This window comes from Lissotriton vulgaris, chromosome 8 (assembly GCF_964263255.1).
Source record: "Lissotriton vulgaris chromosome 8, aLisVul1.2, whole genome shotgun sequence".
Lineage (NCBI taxonomy): Eukaryota > Metazoa > Chordata > Amphibia > Caudata > Salamandridae > Lissotriton > Lissotriton vulgaris.
Window position 1 is genome coordinate 183,183,039 of NC_141696.1, and position 22,445 is coordinate 183,205,483.

The following is a 22,445-nucleotide window of genomic DNA, read 5'->3' on the forward strand; positions in this document are numbered from 1 at the left end:
TGTGTGTGTTGGAGTGGGTGCATGCAAAGAAGTGAGGGTGCTTGAGATAGGGGTAGGACTTTGGAATTAGGATGTGGAAGGGACCTGAGTTGGGGCACAAAGTTGGGCTCGTTGGAAGGCTGCAGTCAGTAAGGTGGCTAATCCTGTAAATTATCTCTGCAGGTCAGACTAAGTACTATGAATAGCTACCACGTATGCTACCACGTTTTGCATTTGGCAACTAAGGCCATGGTTGCCATTCAGAGATGCTGCTCAAGAGGTAAGTAGTCACTCAGTGCAACTGGGGTGACAGGAGCAGGGAATGAAGTGCCTGTGGCAAACAAAACCCCAGCCCTTTTAGAGGGGTGAGTTTTACCAACTGGAGTGGAGCAAGAGGGAGGGTGGAGATGGGTCCGTGGGTGGTGGACAGGGGTGCAGGTGGTACAGTTCCTGTAGGATCCACTACCACTCGACTGGTCTCTTGTGGATTCAAAGATTCAAAGATTTTCATGAGCTGGTGGCCTCCGTTCCAGTCTCTTCACCGTCCATGCCACTGTATCGATGGGTGTCTGTGGTCTCACCACCAGAAACAAAGTGGCTAGCTGCTTTTCACCTTTGTGGTTACTGTCCTGTTTGTCTGCTCCTGAAGATGCTGAAAAGACATATACAATAATGTTATTTTATCTGTATAAATAGATCTGATCAATTTTTTTCTCAAAACATTTCCTAAACTTTCAGATCTCACCAGCTTCAACAATTTCAATATTTGGTTAGAAGTTTCTCATGCATGTAGGGAATGCCTTCAAAAACCAGTTGGTACATTTTTTGTAAATTCCCATTATTTCTCCTATATCCTTTATGATCTTGTCTCTTAACCACTAAATATTCACTCCAGTAACTGTGTAACACCTCTTAATAGTTGTGATTTGTTGTTTAGACTAGTGAGCGTATGTCACAAAAAATGATATAGAGGAAAAAGACCTTTGAAGAGTGGGTGTACAAGACAAAAAAGCTGACATATATGTTTTTATAAAAATTCTAATATTTTTTCAATGTCAAAAATATAAAATGGAATCAGTACTGAAGTTGCTTATTAATGTATAATGCCCTGTGTATTCACTTATGCTGTTGAAGAAAGTAAGACAATATTGTTAGAGGATTTGCAAATGACTTCCACACTATGAGTAAATACATGGGGCTTGATACATTTCTAATCCACATCAGTACAGAGCAAAAATATTTTTACAATTGATTGCAAAATATCTTAAGTTATTTCTAGTGTGTTTTCTCTTTTGTGAACATATTTAATAAATATTTAGGATTTAATTTTATGCAAAAATTGGTACAACATCAAAGAAAATATTTAATACACTGGATCATAATGAATCATGAGTTGTACCTGTTTTCGAGATGCAATCCAACATATATGTGACGGAACATTCTATCTGCAATTTCCCTTTAAGTATCCTATTTTTGTTCATAATTTTTTTTTGTCATCACAACATAACAAAGGACATTTTAAAAAAATGTTTTGGAGATGTGTTACTCTGTCACCAATGGGTACACATTCCTGCCTGTTTTAAAAAAAAATGCATGCCTGTCAAAATCTTTTTTTCAAATAACCGACAGGCTTACATGTACATTTGTGAAAGAGTAACGCATTCGAAACCTGCCACTTTTAACATAAATTAAATAGTCTTTTTGATTTAAAATATATTTGTGAGATGTTTTTGATAAAAAATGTAGCCATTTATTCTAATGTTTCTAGTCATTTTGGCACACATGTTCCCTATTGTTTATTTATAATACCAACTTACCAACATGATGCTTGAAACATCTACTGTATCATGAGTGCATTTAATGCTGTACCACCTGTATTAGGGCTAACGTAACATCCTTCACAATTGCGACAGAGCATCACACCTGACACAATTTTAACTTTTGGCCTGTTTTGTACAGCTGCCCCTTATAACACCTAAGAAACATGTGTGTATTTATTGTTTAGGCAGGCACATGTCTGCCCAAAACAGTCCTTTGGTACTGAACAGAAATATAGTGGTATATTTTCACAAATTCATGTATAAAGCACATAAACATCTGTTATTCAGTGCCAAGATGCCCAGGGTGACCATGCACTTTACAAATACGCATCTTATGTAACGTTATAATCATTCACTTTGTGCAAAACTTACACCTCATGTGTCAACTTTTATGTTTATGCAATTATGTGTTGCTGTAGCAAAAAATAGTTATGTAATATGACAAACCCCACAAATAACTTACCCTCTTGATGCTGCTGTTGGGGGGGGTCAACTGTGCATCAAGCTGGGGATAGTCCACCACAAGTATGCAGACCATTAGGGGGCTCAGGGTGAGGCACACACACTTTCCATATTGGGAGTACTGGACGAGCTGGACTTCACCTGACTTTTTGGTCCAGCATCATAGGTCTTTCCACATCTTACTGCAATGGGTGCTGCACCGCTTGTAGAATCCCAGGCTCTTCTCCTTCTTGGCAATGGCCTTCCAGATTGGTTTCTTTGGATGGGTGTCGACCTGTATGGATACAGACAAAGCAAGAAAAAGACGTGTTTGTGGCTTTTGCTTTGTTTCTATTGATGTAACATAATGTTGAAAAATCAATCACAAACATTAGTAAAAAGATACAACTGCATTTTAAAATGCCTTTTCAATACAATTAAACAAAATTATGGTAACCTGTTGAGTACCCTTATCCCTTGTCATGTTTTAATCTTACTTATTAATCCAGACCACTAACATTAACTATGCCAGGGCTCTACAACATTTATTGTAGTAATAGCTACTTCTGATCAGTGAAACTCATTGCGAACTACTGAAGGCTAAACAATTTGGGCATTGTTATCAGACACTTCCATGCCTAGCTTCACTTCCTTCAAGGCTAATTTCCATAGAGCCACATACTATGGTTTGAACAACATACTATGACTAATTGCCCTATGGGGCCGATTAGGATGTCAGTCGGAAAGCCTCCGACTGCTATTCGGAGGCTTTCCGACTGACACAGTTGGTTTGCAGGCTGACTGCCAAATTACAATGATTCCGGTGTAGTTCTGACCCATTCTCGGAGTCTTCCAACCGGTCAGACCAGCACCGCAATCCCCTATGGAGAGTTTTTCCGCCGTCAGTATTACAATGTCGGTTTTCAACAGCCTTTCCATACTGGCCTTTCTGAAAACAAAAAGGCAGTCAGAAAGTGACTTTAGGGGCCCCCTGCAGGGCCCCCTTGCCTCCATGGTCTACGGTTGGTGGCCGAGGGGGTACCTGGGGTCTCCCTCCTGTAAATTCCTGCAATGTGTGTCAGACACCATGGGTACCTCCCGCAGGGTGCAGGGTTTTACACACACACCATTTTCTTTATGGGAGCCTGTATTACGGCCAGTTTACAACCATAGCACAAGCTCCCATAGACAAGTGGGAATATGCAACCGAACAGTGCTCGGTTGTATCGTAATCAGGTGGTCGGAACTGTCGGTCAGTCCCGGTACTGCGGCGTTGACGGTCGAAGGCAGCTCAGACTGACATCGTAATAAGCCCCTATGTTAGGGCTGCCATGTGAGTCAATGAGAGCAATGTCTTTGGGGGGGTGTCTGAACATGTGTGCGTATTATTGGGTCATATTTGTATGGGTGACAGAGTCTGTGTCATAATTACTTGTAGCACAAAATATACCTTTCACCATATGTGCCACCATTACATGAATAACGCAAACATACAATGTTATTTTTTTAAATAAGAGAAATTTAAATTGCAAAAAAATAATCTGCCAAAACATTCATAATATGGAACATTTTTCTGCCTTCTAAATTTCTCTCTTGGCTGCAATTTTCTGTTATACTTAACCCTTTCATTGCGGCCGTCAGCCAATGGGCATCGTAAGCACTACCTTCGTAGTGCTGCGCACGTCCATTGGCCGACGCAGCCCTGCCCACTTATCAGAAGGTGTTAAGGCACAATGTCTACTGACCACTGGGAGTAAGAGGTCTGCTGTTCATAAACGTGACACTTTGAAATGGGAGAGAATTGAAATGAAGAGTTAACTCACTCCTTAAAATATTTTCCATTTACATTTTTCCCATTTAAAAAAATGCTTACAGAAACATAATTTTGTTCACATCTCAAATTTTGAGTTGACCAGAACTTTTATCTCAAAGTTAGATACCACAGTGCTCCAGTTGCTCACCTATGTGACCCAACCCCAGGTTGGGGCACGAATATGACAACACACTGCTCATTATCAGGGCCTTCTATCTACAGCAAGATGATAATTTAAACAGGAACACAATCTTCCCTTAACTTTCAAAGGAAAATATGATCTTGTGTGTATTAAACATTAACTCAAGGATGTGGGCTACGAGAAGGTGTCTGGGAGCTACTGGTAGCTCACAATTTACTGGTTGGAAACACCTGATCTAGGGTGAGTGACATGTGGGACAATGCAAACAGCAAATATCAATTTTATGTGGAATTGAAAAATATATATTTGTGTAAATTTGTATATAAAGAATAGTTGTTTCCTAAATTAACATGATGTTAGTTTTGTAGAATTCACCTTAAATTATCAAATTGTTGAAAGGTTCGGGGTGATTCGTCAAGCGGGGGCTGAGAAAAAAAGGGGGACCCAAAATGCGTATTCCCCATGTTGATTTCTATAGGAACTTTAGACACGGCTACAGCCTGAACTGCTGAACGGAATTACACCAAATTTGGCAAACATGTAGCTCTTGGTTCAGAAAGCATTCCTTTTTTAAAATAGTGTAAATCCATTCAGTAGTTCCTGAGACATTAAACAAATAAAAAATATCAATATCTGAGCACTCAGGAGGATTTGCGAACCCTCTCGGGCAAAAGCTTCATTCTGATTGGCTGTCAACGCTCCAAACCAGAAAGTGTTGGCAGCCATCTTGTGACTTGGTAACCGAGTCACAAGAAAAAGGTTAAACAAAGATAAAAACAAGAAAAGGGGGCAGGGTAGAAACACCCTGACCCCCTAGGCCTGCTCAGGGGGTCCCACAAGGACCCCAAGGCCCAGGAAAAGCATTTTTTATTAAATAGATGAATTTGCGCCGGGAGCGCGAATCTGCCTGAAAAATGTTTAAAAAACGAAGCGCAGTCTCCCATGCTTCTTTTTCTATAAGTCCCGGGTTGGGCCAGGTCCCGGGCGCAATGCCTAATTAATTAGCAGGCTTAGTTCATTGTTTGCTGGGGCACACAGCCCCCCTGATGCACCGGGTACTGCCACCTCTCCGGGGCTTGACAATAAATGTGTGGGTTCTAACCCCCCCATGCTGTCCTGGGGACCTCCACCTCCCCGGGGCTTTATTTAAGCATGGGCGAAATTTGCGAATTCACGATCCGCGAATTGGTGCGAAAGCGAACTCGCAATTCGCAAAATTCGCAACTTCGTGAGAATTTGCGAATTTGCTGTTTTTGCCAGTTCGCGAGGGTTTTGTACAAGTTCAGGAACGCAAACTTACTTGTGTGGTCGCAACGGTTGCGACCATGTTGTTTCTACGTGTCCAGCCTGTTTGCGACCCTGTGGTTCATCGCGGGCCACCATCCGGTTCATCACTGCCACCCTCTGGATTACCAATGCCACTCTCTGGATCATCACTGTCCCCCTCTGGTTTATCACAGCACCCTCTGGTTCATCACTGCCACCCTCTGGTTGATCACTGGCATCCTCTGGTTCATCCCTGCCACCCTCTGGTTCACCCCTGCCACCCTCTGGTTCATCACTGCCACCCTCTGGTTCACCAATGCCACCCTCTGGATCATCACTGTCCCCCTCTGGTTTATCACAGCACCCTCTGGTTCATCACTGCCACCCTCTGGTTGATCACTGCCATACTCTGGTTCATCCCTGCCACCCTCTGGTTCATCACTCCCACCCTCAGGTTTGCCACTGCCACCCTCTGGTTCATTACTGCCACCCTCTGGTTCACCCCTGCCACACTCTGGATCATAACTGCCACCCTCTGGTTGATCACTGCCATCCTCTGGTTCATCCCTGCCACCCTCTGGTTCATCACTGCCACCCTCTGGTTTGCCACTGACGCCCCCTGGATTATCACTGTCCCCCTCTGGTTTATCACAGCACCCTCTGGTTCATCACTGCCACCTCTGGTTGATCACTGCCATCCTCTGGTTCATCCCTGCCACCCTCTGGTTCATCACAACACCCTCTGGTTTGCCACTGCCACCCTCTGGATCATCACTGTCCCCCTCTGGATCATCACTGTCCCCCTCTGGTTCACCACTGTCACCCTCTGGTTCATCACTGCGACCCTCTGGTTCATCACTGCCACCCTCTGGTTCATCACAACACCCTCTGGTTCACCAGTGTCACCCTCTGGATCATCACTGCCACCCTCTGGTTCACCACTCTCACCCTCTGGCTCACCACTGCCACCCTCTGGTTCACCACTGTCACCCTCTGGTTCACCACTACCACCCTCGTGTTCACCACTGTAGATTATGGGGGGAAAGCACACCTGCCCAGCCTCAACTGAGATGAATTAATTTGGGGCTGGTTAATGTGTCACTGAATTTGTGCTTCAAGTCGGGCACCTGCTTCCTTAGCTGTAAGACCTTCCTATTGCAGTTATTTTTTTACAGGAGCATTGTGCCATACTTGTAACTATTCTCTGACCCTCCTTTGAGGGTCAGAGCAGGGTCAGAGAATAGTTGCAGGTAGGCAACTGAACTCTGGAGGGGCCCCTCAGGAAGCACTACAGGGAATGCTTAAAAATTAGCTTGAACTTTTGCACCTGCTAAATGCTTTCAGTTTTCCAAAATTAATTTTTCTGCCATTTCTCGAGGTTTGCGTGGCGCGAATTCGTGCGAAATCGAACTTGCAGTCCGCAAATTTGTGCTATTTTGCTGATTTCTTTTTTTTACGCGTTCGCGCGTTTTTTTGCTTATTCGCGGACCGCTTGCAGCGCACCTACCCCGAGGTTGCCCATGCGGTCGTGTATGGGCGCGGCCATCTTGTTTGCGTGACGTGTTTCCGTTTCCAGGCGCTAGTTGTATGCTTGCGTCATATGCGGCGCACGATTACGTGTTCGTGGGCGTTTTTGCGTGCTCGTGGGGGAAATATCGCGCAAACTTACCCACGCGGTCCTCTATGGGAGCGGCCATCTTGTTTTCCATTCACTGCTATGGTTTTGGGCATGCTACCTTTCCGATCCATCTTACATCTTTGTAATCCTATGTTTTTCTGAACTTTTTTTTGGTTTTTTTGCTTATTAGCTCTCTCTTCAATTTCCTACATCTATATTTTGTGTTTTTTTAAACTTTTTGTTACTTTATTACCTACTTTATTTCTTTCGCTCTCTCTCTTATTTTTTTTCACACCTATTCTTCTTTCCTTCTTCTTGTGCCCAGGACCATGGCTAAGGGAGGGGACAAGGGCAAGGGGAAGGGCCCAGCACCCCGTACCCGGCTCCCCTGCGGGCGTTTGAGGGGGGAGGAAGTCCAGGCCAGGGAGATCTTCTCTGCGGTGAAGGTGGCTGCCTTGATGGTTTTTGTACAAGTCCACCTCCCTAAGACCGTGGCAGCAGGTGGGCGGATTGCTTCCGGTTACGGCCTCCGGGAGCGCCGCCAGCTGTGGGAGAAGGTGTGCCGGCGCATGTATAAGGAGTTTGGGGTCCGGCGCACCTACCAGCAAGTGACGCACCGGTGGAGTGACATCTTGGACTGGGAGCATGACATGCTCGACCTGCTCGGTGTGGAGATCACTGGCCTTGGTAAGTAGCTATTTAATAACTACTTTTTTTCCTTCTGCTCTGTTATATTGCTAATCTATTTTTTTACCTGAAGAGTATGAATGCTGCTGATTCGATAACATTGCAGGTAAATTAATGTTTGAATAGCTTCTGTCATTGCAGGTGCTCGCCTGGTTATTGGCGTTGCTACTATGCTTACTTGTTTGCAACGTTTTAGTCATTTGAGAGCATTACTGCGTAATGCTAGAGACAGTACACTCAAGTCTAGTCCTTCTTTGTACTCCTGCTGCTGCCACTTTGAAGAGATAGTGGTGGATTGATAAGTTGAGTATATTATTTATTACTTGTTATAGGACATTTGTTAGTGGTCTGCAATCATGATGACGGACTGTGTCTGTCACGCGACGTCTCGTGCTGATGAGTGATGGCAGTCGTAGTAGAACCTTTTTGTTGTTGATGTAGTTAGTGAATTACATAACTTTCCTATTAGACGGTCTGCGAAACCTGCAATACTGTACTACTATCCTCCTAGTTGACCAGATCAGAAGCATTTGATGTTAATTTGTTTCCCCGACATAATTTTAGATTGAGTACAAAGAAATCAAATATTTCCCAAAAAACAATCATCCATGTTGTGTTTCTTTATTTCATGATCACCAGGACCTCCCAGGGGCAAGGCGCCGGCGGCGACAGAGACTCCGGTGGCAGAAGGTGGCCAGGAGCAGTCCCTTGCAGGCTCTTCTGCTGTCCCCAGTAAGTTGTTCTATTGTTATATTAATACTTATACTTCCCTAACTTGTACAGCTCCTATTCATTACAAACTGGTTCCTAATAATTCTATGTTTTACAAAATAGTCTTTGATCTTCTAATGTAGACTACTTTCTACATTCTTATCCTGCCTCTACCATCACTCTCTGTGCTACTACTATTTACAATTATGAGTCGGTCTGTGTAGGCAGCAAAGCTTACCCATTTGGCAAACGGTGTGAAACAAAACTCTGATACAGCAATAGCTCTAGGCCCTGAGTGCAGTCCTCTGGGTTGCCCTTGCTGTCTATTCCAGTCGTCTTAATGTAAGTGCTTTGACAATTTCCAACAACAAAATTTCATTGTTTACACCAAGTAAAAGGTAGCAGTTGCCTTTTTGATTTGAGAGGAGCACATCCCATACCGCTAGTGTTTCAGGGACTATTCTGCACACAAATAAGTATGGACAAGATGATAGGTGCAGTTCGACTTTCGACATACCTCAGTCCGAACAGAAGTTGAACCCCCAATCCCCTGACCGACTATCTAGAATGTCTGACCAATGATTTTACGACCCAGAAGAACAGAAGAAGACTACCTCTGAGTCCCGGCCTATCTGAGTCACTGAAACATGACTGCCAAGTGCAGTAGTTCAAACCTTTCCGCTCACTCACTCTTAAACAAAAACCACACAGTGTTTGTTAGTTTTAAAGTTTTATTTTCAATTAAGAAATGAAAACATTATTTCTTTATTTTTAATAGCGTAGTATTCTGATGGATGAAGATGACGTTAAAGTTGAAACAACATTCCCATGAATGAAATTAGTATGACTCAAACTTAATATTAGTTAACAGACACATGAAATTATTAGAATAACTGTGCGGGAGCCCCCACTTTCTTTAAAGTACTTAAAGTACTGCTGGTGATGACTTAGTAGTAGTTGGTGAATCGTCTGGCAGAAGGGCAATGGAATCTTCTTTCTGTAATGAGAAAAATGGTGCCCGTTAAGCAAGCATTCATCAGTTGTCATAAAAAGAAGTGTAGCATTTAATGGAATAAGCATATAAAAGTTTAATACCCTCCCCAAAACCGTTACTTTTTTTCAATCCCAGTAATAAAAAAATGTGTTATGTAACATTTTCTTCCATTACGAGACAAAATAGGGGGTTGTGTATGGCATCTGAAAATATGACATGTTTTTCCTAGACGTCACAACATCTGATGCGGCACAGATGACCACCAGTGCCGGGGCCAGCAGTGCGGAGAAGTCCACTCTGGATGCGGCGGCGCCGACAGGAGGAGCTGGGGGGGAAGACTCAGCGGCGGCGGACGGTGGTAAGTTATTATACTCCTTACTTATTAAAATATTTTTGAGTAGGCTCGCAAAGGAGTGTATGATGTACTGTACAGTAGTACACAGTACACTAGTATAAGTACACTGTACTGTCAAGAACATTTACTAATTTAGAACTACTTTTTGGGCTATCACAGAGAAGACAGTCAACCTTGACTTTTATTAGCATTAGCGACGGTACTTCTCTGGTAACCAATGGCCCCCTCTATTTCACTTCAACTCAACTGGCAAATTTTTATTGTGAATCCAAGTCACATCAGATGAAGTTTAGGGATGTGAAGAACGAAAAGTTAAAGAAGGGTAAAACGAAGGACGAGCGAGTCTAATATTTATGACTGTAAATAATGGTTTTGTTGAATGCAATTCCACATACGAAGACAGCGGTTTCCAAAATATAATGAAAAGGGTGTTAGTTGGTTTTTGACAAAAAGAAACTTTGGTACATTTGAGACATTAAGAAGAATCATAGACGTACTTTGGAAGCCTGGATGTTATCTTCTTTATCCTCCTCGTCGATAGCAGAGGTGTATGATGTAGTAGAGCAGACGCTGAGTGGATGAAGTATGGCCAGTGGCAGTGCCACCCCTATAGAAAAGTAAGACATTCAGATCCCCACTTGCATGTACTGCTTAAAGTACTGCGAGTCTGCATCATCATGGCCTGTGTCTGTATTTCTTGGGTGAAAGCTGAGTGAACTGCCATTATGGCGGCTACCACAAGTTCACGTACCAGTAATTTATTTTTCAACCCAAGAGAAAAACAGTAAAAAAGTCCTTTTTTAGTACTCTCAGACTATGTATGTAGTAGTGAGTCCACCCATAGTGCTGCTAGTGGAATTCCTGAAACTCCAAGTAATGTCACAGGCTTACAAAGACGGCGGAAAGATACATGCCAAAATGTTATACAGTTACAAGAGGTATCTGTGCACACGTCGCCTTTTACAGAGTAAATGCTGTAGGTAATCAAACAACACAACCAATAGACAAACATTGTGGAAGTAGTCTTGATAGAAGTTTTTCTTCAATTCAGATTTTATCCACCACGCCCAGCCAACACGTGTTTCGTCAGGGCTAGTAGCCCTCGACTTCATCAGGGCTCCCGCCGGCAGCGGTTCCAAAGCTATTGCCACAATGGCTATGTGCTCTCAGCCGCTTCTAATTCCGACCCGGCTACCGGGTACTGTGGAGGTTCTCGCTGATTCGTCTCAGCCGTCCGTGTGATGGTTAATACCAAATATGCGACACACCATAGGAGTATCCGTGTGAGCGGCAGGTTAAGCCGTACTGCTTTCCAGCGTCTCCACGTGTAAATGCGGAAGTCATTTACAGTTTACACGCGGAGACGCTGGAAAGCTAAGAGGGTTAGGGTTTGAAAATTGGATGGGAATGGGGATTTTGGGGAAAGTTTGGTAGAGAGGAAAAAAAACACAGCATGGACAGTCAAACAACAAATGAAGAGAAACAAATCTTTGGATTAGAAGATATTGATAAATCTTTAAAGGGACATAAAGGAAGTGCACTACTGCATGCCAGAAGTACTAAATGGATGGTTAGGTTACTGAAAAGTAGTACTACTACTTACTGCAACTTACTAGTAACTACGAAGAAACAAGTTGACAGTACAGGGCTGCAGTCATTACGCAATTTCACTTGCCTCTCTGCCCTCAAAGAGAATAAACACTTAGAACATTAAATTAGTGTTAAACATAGCAAAGACGTATCAAATAGCTGGAGGGATGAATTTGAAGCAGAGATCAAACAAACGCACAGAGTCACACTCGTAGAAGTTCAAGTTCACAAGAATATCATTTAAAAGATAAGGAGAATTTTGGATACTGTTACTGTTTTTTGTAGTTGTCCCGTTGAATTTGTGAAGTTGATGCATCCTGTCATTCCTCTTATTCGCAGCACTCCTTCATTCCATCGGATGCTCCGTCGATCAATCTTGGTGACCAGACACAATGTCCACTGCCTGCCTGATGCGGATTTGCGGATCGCTAATTGTAAGCCTGAGTAGTACATCGATGGCACAGGGTAAAAGGCTGCCTGTAATTGATGATGGAAAAACACAACAGTAAGTGTTAAAGACACCTCGGAGAAAAAAATATGTAAGGCACGCTGTGTAGTGCAAAAATTATACTGTCACTTTCAGAGATGACAATCCCCAAAATCTAGAAGACCCCACATTACCCTCCCAAAAACGTGCAGAATATTGCTGCTACCTCGCAGAGGCCTAATTTTAAATCGTGTCAAAACGCACTCAGAAAGTATGCCCAAACCCCCCCTTTCCCACCATGGATTATCTTCAAACCACTTGCAATCAAAATTAGACATTCCAACAAGTTTTCCAAGACCCCACCCAGTTGTAAAAATCTAGAACCCCCGCCCAAACACATGCAATACAATACTGCTAACCCTATTTATTTATTTATTTATTTATTTATATTTAATTTTATAAAGCGCGCAGCTACCCGGAGGTTTCCCGGCGCTAAACTAACAAGGGAGGTGTGCATGTCGTAAAGATTATTGATCAAATAGCCAAGTTTTGACATCTCTGCGGAACTTTAAATAATTGGGTTCAATTCGAATAGACAGGGGGAGAGAGTTCCACAGGGATGGTGCCAGAAAAGAAAAAGATCGACCACCCATTCTGGATCTCCTCGTCCTAGGAATCTGAAGTTTATGATGATTGGATGAACGAAGAGTGCGGGAGGGAAGGTATGGATGAATTAAGGATCTTAAGTACTGTGGGGCCTTGCCAGTGTTAATTTTATGTATAAGACAAAGAGCCTTAAATTTGCGGTGACTGTCAATGCAAAGCCAATGGAGGCTACAACGGTACAGGGATGTGGAGGATTTATAGGGTAGTTTACACAGCAGACGAACTGCCATGTTCTGGACCGTTTGTAATTTACGGATTGCCTCTTTGCCTGCTCCCAGAAAAAGAACATTACCATAGTCCAGGCGAGATTTTATTAACGCCTGGACTATGGTTTTCTGGGTATCCAAAGCAAGCGTCCAAGTGATTTTCTTCAACCATTTGAGAATGGTTGTACAAATGGAGGAGACTCTAACAGCATGTTGTCTCATCGACAACTGGTCATCAAAAATTATCCCTAGATTTCTAGCTGTTTTCGAAGGGATAGGAGGGGTACCCATTTGAGCAGGCCAATGAGAGGGTCCCCATAAGTTGGGGTTATTGCCAAATAGAAGAAGTTCGGTTTTCCCTCCGTTCAATTTTAGCTTGTTATCAAACATCCAGGAGGCAATATTATTGAGACCATGGCAGAGGGAAGATGTAGTGGAATGATGACTAGTGGAAAGAGAGAAAATAATCTGTGTGTCGTCTGCATATGAATATATGGAGAGCCCCGCTTGCTCCGCAATATCAGCCAAGGGTCTGACGTATAAATTAAAGAGAAGGGGGCTCAAGATGGAACCTTGAGGAACACCATATGCAGATTTGTGAATTTTGGACGCAGAAGTAGCTGAGAAGACTTGAAACGTCCGGTCGGACAAGAAACTGGTAAGCCAACCAAGGGCGGAGTGGGTGATGCCAGATGTCTTTAAAATGTTTACCAGAATGGGGTGGGAGACCGCATCAAATGCGGCACTTAAGTCTAATAGAATAAGTGCCACGGACTCTAAGCATGGGCGTAAAATCCGCTCTGCTCGCGGATTTTGCGGATTTTCGGTAAATTCGCAATCCGCGAGATTCGCGAATTTCCCGAAAAATCCGCAAATTCGCACGCAGCGGATTTTTTTTCTGGGTGATACAATTTTGCGGTGCGCGGCGTTCACTTACCGTCATTCAGCGTTTGCCGAGTTGTTTTTCTCGATATTTTGCGAGTGCTGCGGGATCCCGCGGGAATTTGGCGAGCGCGATTACGTCATCGCGGCTTGCCACCTTGCACAGCGAGAGTTTGTCAATGCGAGTACGCCGTGTTCACGTATCGCGGGAATTCGCAATTGCGACCTTGTAGATGCGACGAGCAGGAACAATCTTGCACTCACGAAAATACTAAATTTGCAATTCTGCACAAGAAATCCACCAACAAGCAGCATAAACCTTCTGGAAATGATGATTTTTCTCTGAATAACTCCTCAGGTTGACATTAGCCTGCACTTGTTTTGCGGGGAGTCCATTTTGGGGGGGGGGGGTTGGGAGGAAGGAAGTGCCCCACAGTCTTCAACTTCCTGTTCCTGTCCAGCAGGCTCCTCCCAGTGCTTTGTCCATCTCCTGGTCACTTTTCATTTGGATCTGGAGCTGGAAGGATTACTTTTTGTGGATGCTGCTGGATATTTGGATTTGAGGCCTTTTTGACTTTCTTTGGATCACTTTTGGATTAGAAATTTCACAAGTAAGTTTGTTTGGGGCATTACAGTTGCTGCAACTACAATTTTGGAATTTTCGATTTTTGGGCTGTTTTGGGGCCTTTTGCCCAGGGGTACTCAGTGGTGGGTGGACTGAGTCTTTCTGTGGGGTGTCTTGAATTTAAACATCATGGAGGGGCTGGATGGCTGGGGATTGTGCTGAGTTTTCAGTGATTTTCGTTTTTTTGGGCTGTACTTGTGCCCTTTTCACCAGGGGTAGTGCGTCTTGCATGGGCCTAGTCTTTCTGTGGGGTGTCTTGAACTTAAACATCATGGAGGGCATGGATGGAATGGGATTGTGCTGATTTTTCTGTGTTTTTCGATTTTTGGGGGTGTTCATGGGGAGGGACAGGCCATGTGGGTGGGGGCCATTTTGAGTGCTGCTACAGGCCCTGGCCATGTGCTGGGAGGCAAGTGGCCATTTTGAATGCAGGCAGTGTTGTTAGGCCTGCAACCATTTTGCCTAGTTTTCAACCTTTATGACCAGGGGTACTCAGTGGTGGGTGGACTGAGTCTTTCTGTGGGGTGTCTTGAATTTAAACATCATGAAGGGGCTGGATGGCTTGGGATTGTGCTGATTTTTCAGTGATTTTCGTTTTTTTGGGCTGTACTTGTGGCCTTTTCACCAGGGGTAGTGAGTCTTGCATGGGCCTAGTCTTTCTGTGGGGTGTCTTGAACTTAAACATCATGGAGGGCATGGATGGAATGGGATTGTGCTGATTTTTCTGTGTTTTTCGATTTTTGGGGGTGTTCATGGGGAGGGACAGGCCATGTGGCTGGGGGCCATTTTGAGTGCTGCTACAGGCCCTGGCCATGTGCTGGGAGGCAAGTGGCCATTTTGAATGCAGGCAGTGTTGTTAGGCCTGCAACCATTTTGCCTAGTTTTCAACCTTTATGCCCAGGGGTAGTGAGTCTTGCATGGGCCTAGTCTTTCTGTGGGGTGTCTTGAATTTAAACATCATGGAGGGCATGGATGGAATGGGATTGTGCTGATTTTTCAGTGATTTCTGTTTTTTTGGGCTGTACTTGTGGGCTTTTCACCAGGGGTAGTGAGTCTTGCATGGGCCTAGTCTTTCTGTGGGGTGTCTTGAATTTAAACATCATGGAGGGGCTGGATGGCTTGGGATTGTGCTGATTTTTCTGTGATTTACTTTTTTTGGCCTGTTGTTGTGGCCTTTTCACCAGGGGTAGTGACTAGTGAGTGTTGCATGGGCCTAGTCTTTCTGTGGGGTGTCTTGAATGTAAGCATCATGGAGGGCATGGGATTGTGCTGATTTTTCTGGGTTTTTTTCGATTTTTTTTGGGGTGTATAACTGAACTGATGTTCCTCTCTCTTCCATTGCTTTTAGGTGCACAAGACTCAAGAGAACCACCAGTGCCAGGAAGAAGTCCTGCAGCGGTGTGTATGCAGCATAACGTCACGCGACGTCAGGTCTGGCCTCAGACAACTCTGCAACTCGTGCAACTGCGGCCTGCTGTTCTGACCTGCTCTGAAGAAGATGGCCCCAAAAAAAGGTCTCCGTAGCTCCTCTAGCAAGAAAGTTGCTAGTAAGGAGCAGAAGAAGCAAGTTACCAAGGAGGCTGGTGTGCCGGCCGCCGCGTTTTTTGGGAGTAAAAAAAAAAGTACGCCTGCAGCAGCAGGGGGATCTGCTGGGGACCAAGCTGGGAGCAGCATCCCCGCTCCATTGGGCTCAGTGCCTCCACCACCACGCCAACTTAAGTCAAAGCCCTTGAGTGCTTCAGAGGCAGTCAGTGTACTTCTTCAATCACCATCGACCAGTGATGTTGGCTCATCGCAAGAATGTAGCAGCAATGTCCCTGAATCAACACAGGTTGTTGTAACTCATCTGACAAGTGTTGAACAACCACAGCCGCAACAACAACAACATGTGCAAGTACAAGCCCAAGTACATGTGGAAGGAGAGGCAGCGCAAGGAGATGCGCAAGCAGAGGTGCATGGAGGGTCACAAGTGCCCACAATAGTTGTTCCTCCCGAAGTAGGGGCACATCAGGAAATTGACAATCAGACCGAGGTATCATTTGAGGAAGCCACTCCTCCTGATGATCATTCATTGTCTTCCACATCCCTAGCAAGGAAAAGATCAAGGGGGGTGTCTACATCTTCTTCAAGCCCACCTCCTTCTGATGATCTGGATGACGATTGGGAACCACCACAGCCGTCTGAGAGTGAGGCACACCATGATCTGACAAAGATACCTCAGCGTAAAAGGAAGGTCGTCGAAAAACTCATAGCTATGGAGTGTGATGAGGCTCAACAAGAAGTGACGGATACTGCTGCTGATGAAGCCTCTCACGACGACGAGCCAGTCATCATAAAGGTCACTGCCGCCCCAGCGGGCATGCAGCAAAGAGACATTTTGACCCTATCCCGAGAAGCTGCTGAGCGTGATGATGATGTCGACGAGGAGGCAATGGAAGAAATACCACAATCATTGCAGTTAACTAGTACACCAACACCTACCGCTTCCATATTTCTTAGTCGCCAGAAGGGACCTCCATCCACCTCGACCTCAATTAGTGGTGGTGAAAGTGCAAAACGTACTGAAGTTCGGCAATCCACATCCTCCACTTCATCTGGCATTAGCAGCAGGACCACCACCACCAGTATCGCCGCCTCCTCTGGCCCCCAAAGACATTTCAAGTCTGCAGTTTGGGACTTCTTTAGTGTTTGCCCAAAAAATGAAAACGTAGCCATTTGTAGCATGTGTAAGCTTCGAGTTAGTCGTGGTAAGTTTGGTTCCAACTATGGTACCGGAGGCCAGAGAGGTCATCTTGAAAGAAAGCACGCTGTCAAATGTTTTGCGCACCTACAGGCGATCAAGGAAGCCCGAATTGCGCGTAATGCTGTTTCATCTGATGATGACGAGGAGGAAGAAGACGTGTCAAACCCTTCACTTACACCCAGTACCCCTGTCAGCAGCACACCCCATGTGAGCCACACTAAGAGTGTGGGAGAGAGTGATACACCAATGCGAAAAAGTTCATCAGCGAGCGTAACTGGGTCGAAGATATCATCATCATCATCCCATAAATCCTTGGTCCAGGGCAACATTAAAAAGATGTTGTTTATAGAAGCGCAATATGAACGCAACCACCCACTGACGCGTCTGTATAACACTAAGCTGGCTAAAATGCTAGCTCTGGACCTTCTCCCTTTTTCTTTTGTAGAAGGGGTTGGTTTTCTAGAATTAGTGGCAGCGCTCTGCCTTAAACGGAAGGTTCCTAGCCGGTTCTATTTTGCCCAAGTTGCGGTTCCAGCACTACATGAAGATGTTCTGGAGGTGATTGGGGCAGCTTTGCAGAAGAGTGCTGTTCACACTATACATCTGACAACAGACATGTGGACCAGTGGCGCAGGCGCTGATTACATGTGCATCACTGCACACTGGGTCTCTTTTTCAGGGGTTAAAGCAAAGCTAAACGCAGGTGTTGACGCGGACAAAGTTTTTAAAGCTGCTCGGAAACATGCAACACTAGCCATGTTTGGTTTGGAGAAAGGTCACACAGCAGAAAACATTTTGGATGTGTTTAACACAAAGGTCCTTGACTGGCTGTCCCCCAAAAAACGCCAAGTTGGTTATGTTTCCACGGATAATGGCTCCAATGTAGTTAAGGCCATGCAGCTGGGTGACTATTTCAGAGTGCCGTGTTTGGCGCACTGTATAAACCTGGTTGTCAAAAAATTCTTGAGTGATAAAGGCAGTGCAGCGTACAGGGTAGTGGACACCTGCCGAAAAATGTGCAACCATTTCAGCCATTCTTTTAAGGCCCGGAAGCATCTGAGGAGCCTGCTATATGAACGTCAAATGCCAGTGAAAGCACTCATCCAGGAGGTGGCAACACGTTGGAACTCAACCTTCTACATGCTTGAGCGTCTGTATGAGCAGTATACGGTACTCGATCACTATTTCTTAACACAGGGTACAGCTCAGAAGGAGGACCTGAGGATGGGTGCGGCGCAATTAGACATAGTTACAAGCCTGACACGCATGCTTCGTCCTTTTGAGTTCTTCACGCGTGCAGTCAGCAAGGAGGACTGTAATTTGGGAAAAGCTATCCCATTGTTGTACATGCTGGAGCACCAACTGAAGGAGGTGTGTTCTGTGTTTCAAAAAGATGAAGAAAACCAAGACCCTTTTGTTCTGGCGGAGAAATTATTAGAGCACCTACAAGGTGATGAACGTCTTAAAATGATCCACTCAAACCAGCATTACATTTGTGCTACTATTCTGGATCCACGCTACAAAAAGGCGCTGGCAGGCCAAGCATTCTTTCCTTTTGCTGATGAAGATGTTACAAAGTACAAACAGTGGCTAGCCTCCTCAGCCAAGAGGTTTGAAAGAGAACGGCAGCAAATTGAAGGAAAAGGCAGTACATCAGCATCAGCAGGCCATCCCCAGTCACAACAATGCACTTCTGCACCTGTGGCTGCGGCACAAGTGACCTCTCAGCCGTTAAAGAGACCGGCAACCGGATCATCTGCACCACCAGACACAACAGTAACATTGGAGGCTGAAGAGGATTGGCTAGCTCTGGTTGGGTTTGGTTCTCAAAAGGTCACAGCAACAGCTAAGCAAAGTGGAGGAACCTTGAATGAGGACCTTGAGTCGATGGTGAAGGACTATCTGAATGACTCAACAGAGGTCTATGTTAATGCTGACCCATTGGCGTATTGGCATGGGAAAAAAGAATTGTGGCCACAGCTCTCCAACCTGGCTTTAAACTACTTGTCTTGCCCACTCGCAAGCGTGTCTTCTGAATGTGTTTTCAGTGCTGCTGGTGGCATTATAACTTCCAAACGGAGCCGCCTCTCGCCCAAAAATGTGGAGAGGTTAACAATGATCAAGATGAATCAGCACCTCATACCACCAGATTACAGAGTACGAGAAAGCACGCCGGATGAAGACGAGGTGGACAGCAACATAGATGAGGGAATTTCTTCTCTGTCAGGTGACACTGAGCTCACCCTGCCTGAATTCGCAGAGTATGATGACGAAGCCTTATTCTTATTCGTGGACCGTGACACCGAGCCCTGAAAATGAGACAATGAATCAATAACTTTCTTTTTCGTCCTTATTCACTTTTATTCCTGTGTGTCTGTCTTTCTTTGTTGTGCACAGTTAATATAATTCAAACTTTAATCACCTAATCACAAAAACAAGCCTATCAGCAGAACTGTCTTCACTTGTTTGCTTATTGATTTGAAGGTGCCGCAGTCTGCATTCCTCAAGTTCACAAATTCAGAAGAACATGCTCCTCTATCCTCCTCCTCCAGACTCCTATTTCCATCAAAGCAAAGGGCTGGTTTACGCCCAATGAAGAAAGACTCAGCACTTGTGGGGGTGTTGTTCTACCTCTTTGCGGGTGAGTTGACGGCTCTGGGGCTATTGCTGGGAAGCTCTAATACCGGATAAAAGTGGTTTGGACCAAATCCGAGGCGGAAATATTTTTGTGTTTTTGCTGACTTGCTTGCCTTTGAGGTGCTCTTAGGGGGGGTTCCGGCTGTTTGTGGGTGAGTTTCGGGGTCTGGGAGCACTGCTGGGACACTCTAATCTTGATTGCATTTCTTTTCAGGAAATCCGTGGTGGTAAACCGGACTTATGGCCTAGCTACACAGCGCGTTTGGACCGAAGGCCGAGAAATATTGTAAGTAGGAGATTTTGCTTTTGGCCTGTTTGGGGGTGTTATGCTTTTTGGCGGGTGGGTTGGCGGGTCTTGGGGCATTCCTGGGAAGGTCTAATACCGGATAGAAGTGGTTGGGACAAAATCCACGCTGATTTTTTTTGTGCTATTTCTGACATTTTGCTCAATGTAGCGTTTTCGGGGGCCTGTTTGGGGGGCTTACTGGTGTTTGTGGGTGGGTTTCGGGGTCTGGGAGCACTGCTGGCTATGGATACTTTACTTTGCAAGAGGTTTGAAGCAAATCCATGGTGGCAGAGGGGAGTTAGGGCCTAGCTGCAGAGCGCGCGCGGAGTGATTTGGGAAATGTGCAAAAAAATGACTAAGTCCCCATTTTTGTACTTTTGCTCTTTGGCTGTTTGGGGGTCTTCTACTAGTTTTCTCCTGGGTTGACGGCTCTGGGGCCATTGCTGGGAAGCTCTAATACCGGATGAAAGTGGTTTGGACCAAATCCGAGGCGGAAGGTGTTTTTGCTGACTTGCTTGCCTTTGAGGTGCTCTTTGGGGGGGTTCCGGCTGTTTGTGGGTGAGTTTCGGGGTCTGGGAGCACTGCTGGGACACTCTAATCTTGATTGCATTTGCTTTTCAGGAAATCCGTGGTGGTAAACCGGACTTATGGCCTAGCTACACAGCGCGTTTGGACTGAAGGCCGAGAAATATTGTAAGTATGAGAGTTTGCTTTTGGCCTGTTTGGGGGTGTTATGCTTTTTGGCGGGTGGGTTGGCGGGTCTTGGGGCATTCCTGGGAAGGTCTAATACCGGATAGAAGTGGTTGGGACAAAATCCACGCCGATTTTTTTTGTTGCTATTTCTGACATTTTGCTCAATGTAGCGTTTTCGGGGGCCTGTTTGGGGGGCTTCCTGGTGTTTGTGGGTGGGTTTCGGGGTCTGGGAGCACTGCTGGCTATGGATACTTTACTTTGCAAGAGGTTTGAAGCAAATCCATGGTGGCAGAGGGGAGTTAGGGCCTAGCTGCAGAGCGCGCGCGGAGTGATTTGGGAAATTTGCAAAAAAATGACTGTCCCCATTTTTGTACTTTTGCTCTTTGGCTGTTTGGGTGTCTTCTACTCGTTTTATCCTGGGTTGACGGCTCTGGGGCCATTGCTGGGAAGCTCTAATATCGGATGAAAGTGGTTTGGACCAAATCCGAGGCGGAAATTTTTGGGTGTTTTTGCTGACTTGCTTGCCTTTGAGGTGCTCTTTGGGGGGGTTCAGGCTGTGTGTGGGTGAGTTTCGGGGTCTGGGAGCACTGCTGGGACACTCTAATCTTGATTGCATTTGCTTTTCAGGAAATCCGTGGTGGTAAACCGGACTTATGGCCTAGCTACACAGCGCGTTTGGACCGAAGGCCGAGAAATATTGTAAGTATGAGAGTTTGCTTTTGGCCTGTTTGGGGGTGTTATGCTTTTTGGCGGGTGGGTTGGCGGGTCTTGGGGCATTCCTGGGAAGGTCTAATACCGGATAGAAGTGGTTGGGACAAAATCCACGCCGATTTTTTTTTTGGCTATTTCTGACATTTTGCTCAATGTAGCGTTTTCGGGGGCCTGTTTGGGGGGCTTCCTGGTGTTTGTGGGTGGGCTTCGGGTCTGGGAGCACTGCTGGGACACTCTAATCTTGATTGCATTTGCTTTTCAGGAAATCCGTGGTGGTAAACCGGACTTATGGCCTAGCTACATAGCGCGTTTGGACCGAAGGCCGAGAAATATTGTAAGTAGGAGATTTTGCTTTTGGCCTGTTTGGGGGTGTTATGCTTTTTGGCGGGTGGGTTGGCAGGTCTTGGGGCATTCCTGGGAAGGTCTAATACCGGATAGAAGTGGTTGGGACAAAATCCACGCGGAAAAGCCTTTTGGCACTTTTTGTAACTTAGGGTTCGTTAGGGTTAGCCCTAGCAGCAGGATTGCATGTGTTTCGGGGTGTTCTAGATTTTTGCAACTGAGTTCTGGGGTCTTAGAGCACTCGTGAGAATGTGTAATTTTGGTTGCAAGTCATTTGAAGAAAATCCATGGTGGGAAAGGGGGGATTTGGCATAGTTAAAGAAAGCCTTTGCCACTATTCTTAACTTAGGGTTCGTTAGGGTTAGCAGTATTTCTATTGCATGTGTTTGGGTGGGGGGTTTCGAGTCTTGGAGCGATGCTGGCTATGGATACTTCTGCTTGGTTGCTTGCAAGTGGTTTGAATACAATCCACGGTGGGTAAGGGGGTATTTGGGCCTACTTTTACTTTCAAAGTACGTTTTGTCACCAGTTTTCTGCTAGGCCTCGTTTTTTGAGATTTGATTGGGGGTCTTCTACATTTTTGCGACTGGCTTTAGTAAGGATCTGGGTGGGAGCACTGCTGGGAAGATCTAATTTTGTTCTAAAACACAGTTTACAGTACACCTAGCTTGAGGGGAAAGATCCGCTACATAAATTTGCCCATACTTATTTATCCTTCAAAAGGTGACTCAGACAGAGTACGCACTTTCAAAAATATTGTACTGTCTACTAGGAAAATCAAAGTGTGACTTTTTGCACTCCACAGCCTACA

At 45.2% G+C, this 22,445-nt stretch overlaps 1 protein-coding gene across 1 annotated transcript in view; it reads left to right on the plus strand.

Annotated features, from left to right (window-relative positions):
• Positions 1–228: 228 nt before the first annotated feature.
• The window catches only part of LOC147696840 (uncharacterized), a 76,358-nt gene continuing 54,141 nt past the window's right edge, over positions 229–22,445 (plus strand). The window contains exon 1 of the mRNA XM_086936077.1: positions 229–259. Within this exon, the coding sequence (XP_086792203.1) occupies positions 229–259 (31 nt within the window). The remainder of the gene's footprint in view (positions 260–22,445) is intronic.